Genomic DNA, 14,518 nt, shown 5'->3' on the forward strand with positions numbered 1-14,518 from the left:
AGACCTGAGCAGAAAGAGCAGCACTTTAGAAACCCTGAATGAGCTTGTCTTGTACAACACTAAAACCAGACTAAATTTAGGTGTCACACAGGAATATTCAACACATTACATGTCTGTGTTAAATACTTGATACTGATTGGTCAGCATCTCATAGTAAGAGTCAGATTTTTTTATTGCACACTGCTATGGGTGCATCTTTAAAACAATGGGCTAGCAGTACAATTAGCAAATCCAGTAAGTTAGTTAAGTCAGGTGAATTTAATGTTTAACGGTGAAAGTTTAACTTAACATTGTTATATGTTAAAAAAAAAGCTTTGTCTGCAGTTTTTGCAAAAACAGATGTTCAAAGCAAAGGCTGATCTGAAGACAATCAAACTGTTCAACACTCAATCTAAACTTAAACTTCATAACCAGCTTTCCATGAATCAATGTGTAATTCTAACTTATGAAATGAAGCCATATGTTTCATAATTTTATAGTTAATGATGATGGGAATGTGTGAATAAAAATGGGAATAAAAAACAAGTGTTTCTATAAATTTATTTGTGATAAAGTATGTATAAATATAAAACATACATATATGTTCACTTCTGTACAACAGACCTACGAGTACTGTGATTGTTCGACATATTTCAACTCAAACCTATTGTGTGCAAACAGTTCATTCTGTGATGAATGCAGCGATGAAGGATAGGTCTAATTTCTCTCCCTGTTAAAGGCTTGTAGACAGGGTTCCCTTCCTGCCAGGGAGATCTCTAGTTACAGTCATTCACTTCAACCTCAGCACCCATCATTCAATCACCCCCAGTACATTTAACACCACACGTCACGGCTCAAGTTCCCTTCACCGAAAATAATGAACATTTAGTGAGGTGAAGGGAGAATATATAAATGCTAAAACTAAATAAGAAAGAAGCACTACAGTGAAATGCTGCATCCATCGGTGATAGCTGTATCAAAATCAGTTTTAAGATTTCTTTTTGCTATAATCTGTTGGCTTCCAAACAGCCTTGGTAACATCTTCTAAGAGTTAAACAGTGCCATCATGTGGCTTCATCGTGTACAACACTTAATCAATGCACTGATAACATTACAGTGGACCCGTCAGAGCCTTGGTAAGGAGAAACAAAAATACTCTACATGAATTTTTAGCTGCTTACACAATATAATTCTTGTTCTCCTCAATGTGATGTTGTTAGGACCTCAAATGACAAGACTCATAATGACAATACCTTGTTGTTTTTTACACACTCACACTCACACTCACACTCACTTAAAAAACTGTTTACTGCATTAATGAATGCAAACAGCCAGGTCCATAGAAATCTAGCATAGAACACTGATAAAAGCTTTCATGACAAACAAACAAAGGACAAGACCCCACAACACAATGACAACAAACAAACTCATAAAATCACTCAACCAGTACACACTGTTGTACACACATCTTTGGTAATCTCCTGGAGTAAAAGTTGGTCAAATAAGAGAGGAAGTGAAACAGAGGCGCTGGGTGATTTAAGGCACAAGCGTGGTGCAAAGACTGTCCGGGGTCACAGACACAGGCCGACGGGTCAAGGTTAAAAGGTCACTGGTGGTGGTGAGTGCGGTCATCAGGTCGTTTGATGTGAATCCTACGAACTCGTTCAATTCGCTCCTCATCTTCATCAAGGTGATGGGATCGTCCTGCAGCGCCCCCTGTAGCCTCCAGCAGGGCGTTGTCTGGACCCCTACCGTCGTGGGACTCGTACAGCAGAATGTTGAGGGTCTCTTCATAGATTCGTGCCTCAGGGAACTCCACCTGGGAGGGAAGAAGAGTTCAACAAGATATTTAGACAACATATTATCACTTTTCTCTTATAAGAAAAGGAAAACCTCTTCAGAGGCAGATTTTTAAAAATACATGCTTACCTTTGTCTGCTTCTTCTCTGTGGCATAGACAATGGAGGTGCAACACACTTCAGCAATCTTACGCCCTTGGCCATAAAATGACCAACAACAGATCTCATCCCCAATTACATCCTTGATGAAGAGCACCCGGCCATTGAACCGCAATGACAGCTTGTCAAACAGCTCAATATTTTTCAGCATGTTATCATCTGAGTTGCTAGGAGAAAAAAGGTACAGCGATAAATTTATCAGCAAACTTTATTTAGTTTCTTTGGTCCTGGCACGGGAATAAGTAGAAAAAAACTCACCTGGTATATGAATACTTATTGTTGCTCCTGTTATACAGCAGTTTGACAGTTGGCTGTGAGGACAACAAAGTTTGTATTTAAAAAAATATATGTTTATATAATTTGACAAATGTCTTGATATTGAAAACCAAACATTTTTCAAAATATGCCAAAGAAAATCACAGTACTGACCTTATTAGAGGTTGCAATAAGCTTCTGCTCCTCTTTAGAAGATGTCATCAGAGGCACTTTACAAAGGGGTTCATAGGTTTCTTTGTTCTGCAGGAAAAACACAATTTCTATTAAAAAAAGATGCAGCTGTAAAACTACTATATACATGTATATAACGCCAGGAAGGATGCCCCCTGGGTGAACAGTGGAAGCGATGTGGGATATAACCCCTATCCCAACTTCAACTCATGCTCTTTCCTATAACTACTGACTGTCGCCGGGAGATGCTTGAGACACTTTTAAAATAAGTTCACAAATGATTTTAGCACCAATTTAGTCACTTTTAGTATTTAAAAACTAAACAAAAAAAGACAGAATTTTAAGTTGTATTTTGTACATTTGACAGACAATTTTTGAAATTACTTTTTTTTAGGACCTTATGCCAGTGATATATGCAGTGTATTGTTGTACTTGATAACAATCCAAATTTTCAATAGTACAAGTATACTGTTCATTATTTGGATCGTTAAGTCTATTTTCAGTTTCATATCAAATCTCCCTCCTACTCTCACTTCACTGTCAGCAGCTCTGACACACACAGAAAAGTAGAGACAAAATACGAGAGTATAGAGGGAGTAAATTGTTACTAAACTTACGGAGATCTCATTCATAATATCTGACTATGTTTAATCTGCCTCATAAAGGCCTGTTGTAGTTATTTTTAATAAAATGAAAACTTTCCATATTTTTCTGTATGTCTTTCACAACCTTACACTTCACGGGCTACAGGTGTAGATACTAAAAGTAAGACTCCATGGTCCTGCTAATGGTCTGGATGTGAGTCGTTAATGAGCCCCAGGACAAGATAATGACAATATACTGTATTGAGATTTATCATGCTAAAGCATTTGCTGGGGTATCTGTGACAGCAGTGCACATGTTTACATTTTATAGATTTGTGACACAGACTCTGCATGCACAGTCAGTCCTCTGGGGCTGCATTAAAGTGATATCAGACAGACTTTTACTGTAGATTTTTCATGGGAAATGGGAAACTGGTGATAGCATGATGTGTTTCAAATCATCCAACTGATATTGCATGCGATGTGACAATTGCGCACATCGCTCTTGCAAACTACTTATTGTTAAGCCCAAGTATTAATGAAGTATTGATATCAATAAACTGCTCTATGTAAATGATGGCTGCCTGTAGTACCTGCAAGGCAGCTGTGCATTCATCAGCCAGGCCTTGGACAAGATAATACTTGGCCTCAGCGAGCAGTTCCTCTGTCTCCCGCCTGCTGTCAGGGAGCGGCACTGCTCCGTCTCTAAGGTAGTTGAGGATTGTTCCAAAATGTTTTCCACAGCGATCAATCAAGATCCATCCTGTTGATATGAAGTGGTGAAACATTAGTTAGAAATGCATCCCCGCTGATGAATAATCCTACATGTCATTGGATAACATTTTTGTAAAAGCTCACCTTCACTATCTGTGAGGACCTCCATCCTACCACTGAACATGGCTTTGAGCATTGTGTCCTGTTTGGTTAGTGTCTGCATTGTAGTGTAGTACAGTGCCCCACCAACATTTAACTTCACATATTTAGAGCTGGGGCTGGAACCCTTGAAGGATGTAGTCCGGGTTGTAGCTGCTGGCACTGCCGAGCTCACCACACTCTCTCCTGACATCTCTTCCTGTGACAGAGCGAGATAAAACAGAAAGGGACACCCTGATCAGGACTAGTATATCGCTCCATTTAGAGAGGAAAAAGTTCATTTGTAATGGAACAGAGGCACATTAAAGAGGATTTCTTCTTTATTGGGATAATCTTGATGTTATTTTGTACTTTGCCCAAATCCAACAATGCTTTAGTCCATCACCCAGTTTCTCCTGATCTGTTTACTGCACTCTGCCCCGAACCCCTTCATTGTTACTTGAGCTACTCTCCTTAAAATAAGGAAACAAAGACTACATTTAGTTTAAAAAAAAAAAAAAGGTTTAATTATTTGTGGCAGCACATGATTGTGAGTTTAAATGACTCAGGATCAATTGTCTGTGTTTCATGGAAAAACAGGGCGTTTCTGCCCAATTCAAGGGTGTGTCTCATATATAAGATTTAAATAGTTTCGGGTCTACAATAAAAAGTCTGGACAGATAAGTTAAAGCAAAATGTACTATTACACTTCTTTAAAGTAAAACAGAACAGAATGTTGCTATTACGATCCTTAAATCTGTCAAATAATGTACATTGAGAGCCAGCAGATTTTTGTTAACCGCTTAACCCTCCTGTTATGTTCGTTTCTTAGGAACAGCAATAATGTTCCTGGGTCAAGTTGACCCGGGGCATATTTAATGATCCAAAAGTGTCAGAACCCAAAAAATATCCCAACAAACATTTTTAAAATCTCATTATTAACTCCATTACTAACCATTTAAATCAATATTTGGTACAATGGTGTTCTTTAATTCTCACAGATCATGGTTCAATGAGGATAACTCACTTGTTTTTAATGAAAATTCACAATAAAACTTTTTTAAATATACATTGGAAAGACCTAAATATAATACAATAGTTTTACATGACATAGATTTTGTTTTATATTTTATTTTGAATTATTATTATTATCATTATTTTTAATGACGTGATGTTGATCTGTCACATGCTGCCCAGATTTTTTTAGCTGGTTTGGAAGGCATATTGCCTAAAATGTGTAATGAACCATTTTAATTGTATATGTTTATTTCATATATAAAGCCAAGCAAAGACGTTCCATACCTTAAATACTTTGCACATTTTTTTGGGGGGGGGGGATTTTTTAACTTTAAAAGGGGTCGATTTGACCCTCAAAATAACAGGAGGGTTAAACACGTTTTGTTTAAATCTAGGACTGACACATATCATTTTTCTCATTGTTTAAATATGTTAGCATGCAACATAAAATTTAAATCATACACCAATACAACAAAAAACTAAACCATAACTGTTTTATTCTCCTTTGCTCTGTGATATTTATCACGTTCAGTAAAATGTAGAGCTTTCTACTAACGACAAATCTCTGTTACTTTATGAAAGCTATGCAAAATGTTGACATAGGGCAGACACAATTCATAGACAGTGACACTGTTGTTAAAGACTCTTGTCATATCGTTTTATTTTTTATTCCGTCTGGACTGCTGAGTCTGTTGATAGCTTCAAAAAATGATTTAAAACACATTTGTATACTCAGGCGTTTATAGAAGCTCCGATCTAACCGTTACTGTTGTCTGTCTATTACTTCGTTTGTCTGATTATTTCTGCATATGTATTTTGTTTCTATCTTCTTTTTATTGTTTTGTGCCTGGGAATCACTTTGTAACCGAGCGTTTTAAAAGGGCTATATAAATACATTTTTACTTACTTACGTTGGACGTTTGTCCAACCATCCACTACTGTATTTTATCTCTGTGTATTATAAAACTCTGACTGTAACCTTTAATCCAATAAGTAGTCATTTTTTCAGATTAGAACGGCTGATTAGCTAACTCGGAAGCTAGTTAGCATCATTAAAAAAAACATTGTCAAAAAAATCTGGATAAAAACCAAATAAAATGTGAAACTTCCCACCACCGTAATCTTCTCTTAATTCGTATTCAATCATATCTGCAATTGTTCTTTAACAAACTAAAGGATATTTACCATAGAACCCGCAGCAGACTTGGGAATTGTGGCTCGCTAACGCCAGTCAGCTAACACCCACTTCCTTCCGGTCCAACGCTACGCAGTTATAAAAATTACGTCAGCGTCCCAGTACTGTGTTTAAAGGGACAGTTAATGTTTTTTAATTGTGTCACATAGTGTTAAAGTTGAATAGAATAGAGAGTATTATCAACAAAAAAAAATGCCCATTCGCCGTCTCGAATAATTAAGACAGTATGTTTGTAATACGAAGAACATTACTTTAATTGCATTAGCCTTAGCCTACACAGTTCCGCTCCTGAAGGAGTGTAACAGTCATAACAGTCCCCCGCCACCCACCCAGTATACTGGACGAAAGCTTTATCCAGCACTACAGGTGAAGTTACTGTTGTTACTTTTCGATCAAAGATAGTTTGCTATATCTTAGCCTGTCTTATATTGATTACTTTAATGTAGGGATTTAAACATTTGGACAAACCACCCGGAAACATTAAATGCGACACAGGGGATTAATGGCTGCAGTCAATGTACGGATCCCTTCTCATTGTTTACATTTCGAAACGGTATGTTCCCTGTGTTTTCGAGGCTGTCATTGAAAACAGACTCAACACAAGCCCGTAGTTACTAAAAACACCTCCAACTTAGTGTGAAGGGAATCTCCTTGAAACAGTACCACACCGACAAGCGGCAAACTAGCCCTGTGTGCTAACTATCCCAGCTCCATCTTTACTGTATCGCTCGCTGGTCCAGAGATGGCAAGTTAGTCTTGATCTTACGTTTGGCTTTCCTCCTGCTTGGACCTGAAGGACAACCAAATGACTGAGGTATAGCCCAAGGTGAGCCTTAAGGCCAGACATAAGCTTCGTTCCAGGAAGATCGCAGGTAAGTTCGTTATTATGTTAGCCCATAACAATGTGATAATGTGCAGTTGTATGTATTTATGTTTATTATAGTTAACAATATTTATATGGTGGAGACAACTGCTCTTAAGCCATTGTTAAAATGACATCCATTTCTGCATAGAGTTAAATAGAGTGTGTTGATCCTCCTTTTCTCCAGGGTGCACAATGTTTAGTGTACCTCAAAGCTCCAAGTCCGAGTTCCTGGACAAAGCCAGGCAGGCCAGGGAGGAAAGGAAAGGAGTGAAAGAGAAGGAGAGAGCAGCAATCATCATCCAAGCTCTCGTCAGGAGATTTCTCTGTCGTTGCAGACTCATGAAGCAGCTAAGGTAGTCTCTGATGTAATTTACCATGTTCTGTGATTTGAAGGGCCTTGTACTTCACAAAAAAATAAAACGCATTTGGTTGAAATAAAACCAACATCACTCACCCCCATGCTATAACCATGAGCTAAGTAATTTCCTTTTCTGTTTCTGACCAGACAAGAGGTAGATGACTACTTTCAAGCTTCTGAAGCTGGGGCAACAAAAAGAAATGCACTATCAATTTTCAAAATTGCCAGGAAATTACTCTTCATATATTCTCCAGAGGATAAGATGGTGAGTTGCAGGTTATGCTGTAAATACTTGCATATTAAAAGGATGTAAAAGGTTCAAGTTTACTTTCATTAAAATTACAGAAAAAAATCTCCTACCTGTCATTGCTTACCTTTTGGAGACATTTGAAACTGTTGTAGACAGTAGTGGTTTTTCAAACTAGTCTTGGGCTTAGTGAACTCAATGACTGACTGAAATGACTCTTATCTTTTCACTTACAGAGGTTTGAGAAGCTCTGTCGTGCAATACTTGCCAGCATGGAGGTCGACAATGAACCTAAAGTAAGTGAGACTATGTTGAAGCCCTACACAGACGATTTTTTTTCTTTTTAACGAAAGATCTGCCTTGTCTTTTAAGATCTTTCTCAATGACTGCTCTCACCTTTTACCCTCAGGTTTGGTATGTTTCCTTGGCGCTCTCCAAAGACCTCACCATTCCTTGGCTTAAACAGATAAAAGATGTGCTGTGGACCTGCTGTCAGAGAATTAAAACTTTGAAGGTTAGTCTTGATTTGAAGCGAGAAACTTTTTCAAATACTGAATTCACAACTTAAATTGTACATATCACTGTTTTTTTACTTTCAGCCGGACATACTCCAGGACATAAAATGATAACGCTGTACCTCACCATGCTGGTGACCTTCACAGACACTTCATCCTGGCGAATAGTCAGAGGGAAGGGTGGGTCTCAGAGAGGCTGAGGTTGTGTTGTATTATAGACACAACTGCTGTTATTGCAGAATATGCTTCCTGCAAAGAGAAACATAACATTTTCCCATATTTTTTTAGGAGAAGCCCTCAGACCTGCTTTGACAAGGATTTGTGAAAATATAATGGGCCATCTCAATCAAAAGGGATTCTATGCAGTACTCGAGGTTCAGTATTATTGCTTACATTTTCAAATTTATTGAGAAATCCGTTAAGAGGTGTGGACACCTTTTTTTTGTCATTCTAATTAAAATGCCCATCGTAACTTCTCCTGTTCAGATTTTGCTGACCAACGGATTGGCTCGTACTAAACCATCTTTCTCCAAAGGAACTCTGACAGCTATATTTACTTTGTCATTAAGGTGAGTTAGAGCTGGTAAATTGATGGTTTTCAATTCGATAAAAAAAAAGATGAAAATAAATAAAGGTAAATATTCAAGTTTTCACTCTATGAAGTGGAAGAGACAATTTGCTTGTGTTTTTATTCCAAAGGTATTTCTTTCACCTTGATCTTATGAATGTTTTTCAGGCCGGTTATTGCTGCTCACTTCTCCGACAACCTGCTAAGATCATTCCTCATCCACATCATGTCAGTTCCAGCTGTTGTATCCCACCTTAATGTGCTCACCCCAGAGGTAACAGTCAAATTATAAAACACATCACGTCATTGCATGGTGGTACTGTATTATTTAAAGTATAAGTTAGCATATTTTAATTGCCCCTCTGTCTCAACAGTGCATGGCGTCCATGCATACACACGACATGCTGCGGAAGTTTATTCTGTTTCTCAGCAGAGAAGAGCAGTGTCTGGACATCTGTGTGTGTCTCGAGGGGAGCCACACGCTCTGCCTGCTTGGTACTGAATTCTGAATAAATACGAGCATACTCTTTCATTGATGCATGTGATTGTGTACATGTCAGGGATCACTGTGTGTCCTGTGGATTGTTAATTAGCATTTTTCTCATGACAGGTAACCTGATTCACCTGGGCTTTCTGAGTGAGAAAGTCCTGGAAGAAGAAGCAAACCATTTTGTGAAGGACCTGACTGACATGTTGTCTTACTGCCAGAGATATGTGTCCCAAAAGAAGTCTAACCTCACTCACTGGCACCCTGTCTTAGGCTGGTTCTCCCAAACTGTAGACTATGGGTGAGTGAGTAAATGTGTATTGTCTCACAATGTAGCACAATTTCAGAACTGACTGTTGATCAGAAAAAAGTGCATGGATAAAATGGCCTCAGAAGACAAAAAACCTACTATGGAAGTCAAAGTTTACATTTTTAAGAAAGAAGAAAAACTGTAATTTTTTTTCCTTGAAAATATTTGATGTTTCATTTTTTTGACATAACATAAAGCCAGATCATTATACGTGACTGTGACCCACTTATCCTCCTCTGTCTCCTGTCTTTATTAGGCTGAATGAATCAATGCCGCTGGTCACTAAACAGCTACAGTACTTGTGGGGTGTTTCTGTCATTCGGACACTCTTCAGTGACGTCCTCTCTAAAAAGCTTGAGAGTCAGGAGCCCACACCCCCACCCTCGCTAGTACATCACAGAACAATCTACCAGTTAAAAGTAAGTTATAAGCCACATTTATTTTAGTGTTCAAAAAAAGTTCTACCCGTTGAGTTCTCTACTTCATGGTGTGTGGTTTCTGTGTGCTGACAGACCTCTTTAAGCGAGCGTTTCAAAAGTCAGCTTCTGTAAGAAACATCCTGAAACCAGTCGGAGGGAAACGAGTGGACTCAGCGGAAGTTCAGAAAGTTTGCAGTATTTGTGTGCTCTACCAGACAGCTCTGTCCACACTAACCCAAATACGACTGCAGATTCTCACTGGTCAGTACTAAAATATTATTATTTTTTAGATTTTTAGTTATGCAAACGTACAATGTTTTCAAACTACAGTGTTTGTAACTGTACGTAATTTATCAATAGGTCTGACACATCTTGATGACCTTCTGCCCAAACTTTGGGCCTTCATCTGTGAACTCGGCCCTCAGGGAGGCCTCAAACTCTTCATGGAGTGTCTGAACAATGACACTGAAGAGTCCAAGCAGCTCCTGGCTATGCTCATGCTCTTCTGCGACTGCTCACGCCACCTGATCACGTAACTTCACTCAATTAACCTTTGATGTACACAAGATGCCCAATACAGTGTTGACATTTCCTGACATACTGCTAATATGTTACAGAATTCTGGATGATATTGAAGTCTATGAAGAACAAACATCTTTCAAGATAGAAGAGCTCATCACCATTTCATCATTTCTGAACACATTTGTGTTCAAGATGGTCTGGGACGGCATCTTAGGTCAGTGTGTGACTTTGCTGATTCTTGAAACTTATGATGATATCAACTTATTGAGAAGGTACATTTTAATTCTAAAATCTGTTTATGTTTGGGGTTGTCACAGAAAATGCAAAGGGAGAGAAGCTGGAGTTGTTCCACAGTGTTCATGGCTGGTTGATGGTGCTTTACGAGCGGGACTGCAGGCGACGATTTACCCCTGATGAACACTGGCTGCGCAAGTAAATACAAACACTAAATAGCTGGTCATATCTGTATACTCATCAGCTTTCTTTTACACAAAAGCATGCTCTGTGAAATATTTAAAGGGTAACCTTTTAATTTGTGTGGTGTTGCATTCAGGGACCTAAAGCCCAGCCTGTTGTTCCAAGAGCTGGAGAAAGGCAAGAGGAGAGCCCAGCTTTTACTGCAGTACATTCCACATGTCATTCCACACAAAAATGTGAGTAAACAGGATCATTCAGTTTAAGATAGTGTCATCTTTTTTTATTCAGCTCTAAAGTTACTGTTCTTTCTCTCTTCAGAGAGTGCTGCTTTTCAGGAACATTGTCACAAAGGAAAAAGAAAGTTTAGGATTGATAGAAACGAGCTCTGCTTCACCACATGTCACACATATTACCATTCGTCGCTCACGGATGTTAGAGGTATGGGGTCCACAGATGAGAATGATTATTTTGAATGAAAATACATTTGTCAGTTTTTCCAAAATAACTTCTTCCCCCTTTTTTCTTAGGATGGGTATGACCAACTTCGCAGATTACCAGTGAATTCAATAAAGGGTGTCATTCGTGTGAAGTTCGTCAATGATCTGGGGGTGGACGAGGCTGGTATTGATCAGGACGGTGTGTTCAAAGAGTTTTTGGAAGAAATCATTAAAAAAGTGTTCAATCCCGCTCTCAACCTGTTCAAGGTAAGACCAAAAATTATTTCTAAGCCATCACACATCTGATGGTGACTTTGAGTGAGCTCTTTTTGTAAACTTTCCTGCAGACTACAAGTGGAAATGAGAGGTTGTATCCTTCACCTACATCGTACATCCATGAGAACCATTTACAGCTCTTTGAGTTCGTGGGGAAGATGCTCGGGAAAGCTGTCTATGAGGTATATTTATGCTCTCTGAGGAAATGCCCTCATTTGTTGTTCTCACCCTGAGCACATTGTTTTAGGTGATCTTGAGTGTAACAGCTATTCCTCTGTTTTCAGGGCATTGTTGTGGATGTCCCTTTCGCCTCCTTCTTCCTCAGTCAAGTCTTGGGTCATCATCACAGCACTTTCTACAGCTCCATCGATGAGCTGCCCTCACTGGACTCTGAGTTTTATAAGAATCTCACTTCAATAAAGGTAAATGCACTCAGATAATTTCCCTTTACCTAATCTGAGACATTTCCATCTCCACCTCACATCTTTGATTTTATTGCTTTGTTTTATTAGCGCTACGATGGAGATGTTGGGGATCTGGGGCTGACGTTGTCCTATGACGAGGATGTTATGGGGCAGTAGGAATGGAAAAAGATTCAACCACATAGTTGCATCCATGAAAATTATATGTATAAAGCGTCTTTGTGTCTTGTTTACAGCTTGTCTGCCAGAGTTGATACCAGGAGGGAAACAATGCCAGTCACCAATGAAAACAGTATGTTAATCCATTATCCGATTACAACAAAGAAAAAAGGTTTCCTGACCGATTTGAAGTCTAAACTGCTCTCATTTTGCTGATTGTGATGCAGTCAATGAAAACCTCTATCTGCCTCTATCGTTTTCTGCAGGATCAGTTACATCCACCTCATGGCTCACTTCCGAATGCACACGCAGATTAAGGAGCAGACTGCTGCTTTCATTCGAGGCTTTCGCAGCATCATTAACCCAGTGGCTGCACATGTTTTCCACACCTGAGGTTCAGCGCCTCGTCTCTGGAGACAACGCCGAGATAGATCTAGACGACCTCAAGTATGTTTTCAGACAACTTAACTGTCACTACTAAAGTCGTACTAATCAAATTTTCAAAATAGGATGATAATCATCTTCATGGACTTTCCTGTGTACAGAGATGATCATTCCTTCTTCTCTTGTTTTTCATTCAGGAAACACACTGTCTATTATGGAGGTTTTCACAGCAGCCATCGTGTCATCATCTGGCTGTGGGACATCCTGTCAAGTGACTTCACAGCTGAAGAGAGGGCTATGTTCCTTAAAGTAAACTAGTTTATTGTGACTGTCACAGCCAAAAGATTTTAATTTCTCTTCAATATGGTTATCATTATCTAATTTATTATCTTATGTTTCTTCATAGTTTGTCACCACTGCTCAAGGCCACCTCTTCTAGGTTTTGCCTACCTCAAACCACCTTTCTCCATTCGCTGTGTGGAGGTTTCAGATGATCAGGTGAGGATTAAAAGAAGAGTTTCAGACTGATATGCCGCTCACACAAGTTCACAATAAAACTAAAAGCACTTTCTCTGTTTAGGACACTGGAGATACCCTTGGTAGTGTCCTCAGGGCTTTTTCACCATCCGCAAGAAGGAGCCAGGTGGTCGACTTCCCACTTCATCAACGTGCTTCAACCTGCTCAAGCTGCCCAACTACAGCAAGAAGAGCATCTTACGGGACAAGCTGCGCTACGCTATTATATATGAACACTGGATTTGAGCTCTCATAACTCGGTCCTCAACTGGACAATCTTCACAACAGGAGGGTTGTGTTCAGCGGCCTGAATCATACCAGAAGCTCGTCTTACAGTCTTATTGGACCGGAGCTTGTGGAGTCAAAGGGCATCTCTTGAACAAAAGGGGAGCCACGAAGGATCTATAAACTCTCCTTTTGTCTCTTTCAAAACTGGATAAGATCCACTCTCTCTCAGAGGGATGCTGTTTCTGCAGCACAATCCAATTTAAGCATCTCCCTTTCCCACTCTGAAAACTCAATATGTTGTGTGTTTAAATTGATGAAATACAGACGTACAGTGGCTAGATCTCTGTTTCTCAGGCTTAACAGAATCACTCTTGGATCTATCACGCCCACTTAAAGCGAACTGGAAAGCAATACAGATGCAATGCAAGCCATTAGACACGTGGTCGACTCACTCGAGTGAAACCAAGCGATGCTTTGATAATATACTTACAAGCTTGGACTCCATTATCCAAGCAGATTTTAGCTGATATTGGATGAGTCTTAAAATGTTTTGCTGAACATAATGCATCTTTTATAAATGGAAGCAAATCAATGTCTTGTGTTCAACCTCCATGAAAGAGACTGACTCATAACACTGATCCCGTGTTGATTACATTATGTTCCATTTAGGAAAAATCGTCTTGACCTCACTCACTACTCTTCTCCCTATTAAAGACTGCAGCCACCCGAGAGAGACAACAGCCCTCTGGGTTTTATATTCTCAGTACATTTAATCAATCTTAACATCTGCCTCATTTTGGGTGAGTTAGCAGAATTTATTGACACGAAGAAAAAATCAGCCCCTGCTGGTTTAGAAAGATGTCCTTGCTGTAGTATTTTACTAAACTGGAAGTGTTTTGTTTCTATTTGTATCTGCCTGGGAAAGCAGACCTAAGTCTTCATACATCTGTGTTTGACATCCACTCCAAAGAAGAAGAAGAAGAAGAGAAGAAGAGAAGAAGAAAAGAAGAAGAAGAAGAAGAAAGAAGAGAGAGAAGAAGAAGAAGAAGAAAAGAAGAAGAAGAAGAAAAGAGTACTAAATCAGTGATGTTAGTCTTTATGTAATGCTGAAGTAAAACTGAAGATTCTCACTACACTTTTGAATAACGCTCAGTGCCTCATATAATACCAACCCCCTGTGCTCTCTCATGTCTGACTCTTATCTCAACTGTAACCAATAACCACATATTGGAAACAAGCCATAGAAAGCTGGGGTCACATACCTGGACTTATTCTGCTCCCACTAACAAAAAAAAAAGTTCAGAATCTCAACCCCTCTACCAATACTACAATACAACACACCAAAGAGGGTTTTTA

At 39.1% G+C, this 14,518-nt stretch overlaps 2 protein-coding genes across 2 annotated transcripts; one reads left to right on the forward strand and one right to left on the reverse strand.

The window, feature by feature from the left end:
- Positions 1 to 526: 526 nt before the first annotated feature.
- Positions 527 to 6,150, reverse strand: kctd10 (potassium channel tetramerization domain containing 10). The gene is made up of 7 exons (XM_034691412.1): positions 6,023 to 6,150; positions 3,827 to 4,040; positions 3,562 to 3,731; positions 2,367 to 2,453; positions 2,196 to 2,248; positions 1,909 to 2,104; positions 527 to 1,798 (listed from the first exon to the last, which is right to left on the reverse strand). Exons 1-7 carry the CDS (start codon positions 6,023 to 6,025, stop codon positions 1,586 to 1,588), a joined length of 936 nt encoding a protein of 311 aa, XP_034547303.1. The 5' UTR covers positions 6,026 to 6,150; the 3' UTR covers positions 527 to 1,585.
- Positions 6,119 to 13,794, forward strand: ube3b (ubiquitin protein ligase E3B). The gene is given in 34 exon segments (XM_034691413.1): positions 6,119 to 6,904; positions 7,082 to 7,250; positions 7,403 to 7,520; positions 7,739 to 7,798; positions 7,912 to 8,016; positions 8,102 to 8,117; positions 8,120 to 8,197; positions 8,306 to 8,391; positions 8,504 to 8,586; positions 8,754 to 8,859; positions 8,960 to 9,080; positions 9,196 to 9,373; positions 9,639 to 9,766; positions 9,769 to 9,801; positions 9,895 to 10,062; positions 10,162 to 10,333; positions 10,419 to 10,537; positions 10,641 to 10,755; positions 10,877 to 10,976; positions 11,059 to 11,178; positions 11,268 to 11,444; positions 11,525 to 11,635; positions 11,738 to 11,875; positions 11,966 to 12,059; positions 12,124 to 12,138; positions 12,141 to 12,171; positions 12,301 to 12,399; positions 12,401 to 12,481; positions 12,616 to 12,727; positions 12,825 to 12,831; positions 12,834 to 12,916; positions 12,999 to 13,026; positions 13,029 to 13,159; positions 13,161 to 13,794. Coding segments are annotated over 33 exon segments (3,204 nt in total). The 5' UTR covers positions 6,119 to 6,904; positions 7,082 to 7,089; the 3' UTR covers positions 13,191 to 13,794.
- Positions 13,795 to 14,518: the final 724 nt, after the last annotated feature.

Source organism: Notolabrus celidotus, chromosome 9, assembly GCF_009762535.1.
Source record: "Notolabrus celidotus isolate fNotCel1 chromosome 9, fNotCel1.pri, whole genome shotgun sequence".
In the NCBI taxonomy this organism is placed as follows: domain Eukaryota; kingdom Metazoa; phylum Chordata; class Actinopteri; order Labriformes; family Labridae; genus Notolabrus; species Notolabrus celidotus.

What these genes read in the sequence shown, in the direction of transcription:
- kctd10 (XM_034691412.1), bottom strand. An exon ending in GGTCCTCACAGATAGTGAAG is followed by an intron (nt 3,732 to 3,826) that starts GTGAGCTTTTAC and finishes TCATATCAACAG; the next exon opens with GATGGATCTTGATTGATCGC. An exon ending in AATAAGTATTCATATACCAG is followed by an intron (nt 2,105 to 2,195) that starts GTGAGTTTTTTT and finishes TTTTTCTCCTAG; the next exon opens with CAACTCAGATGATAACATGC.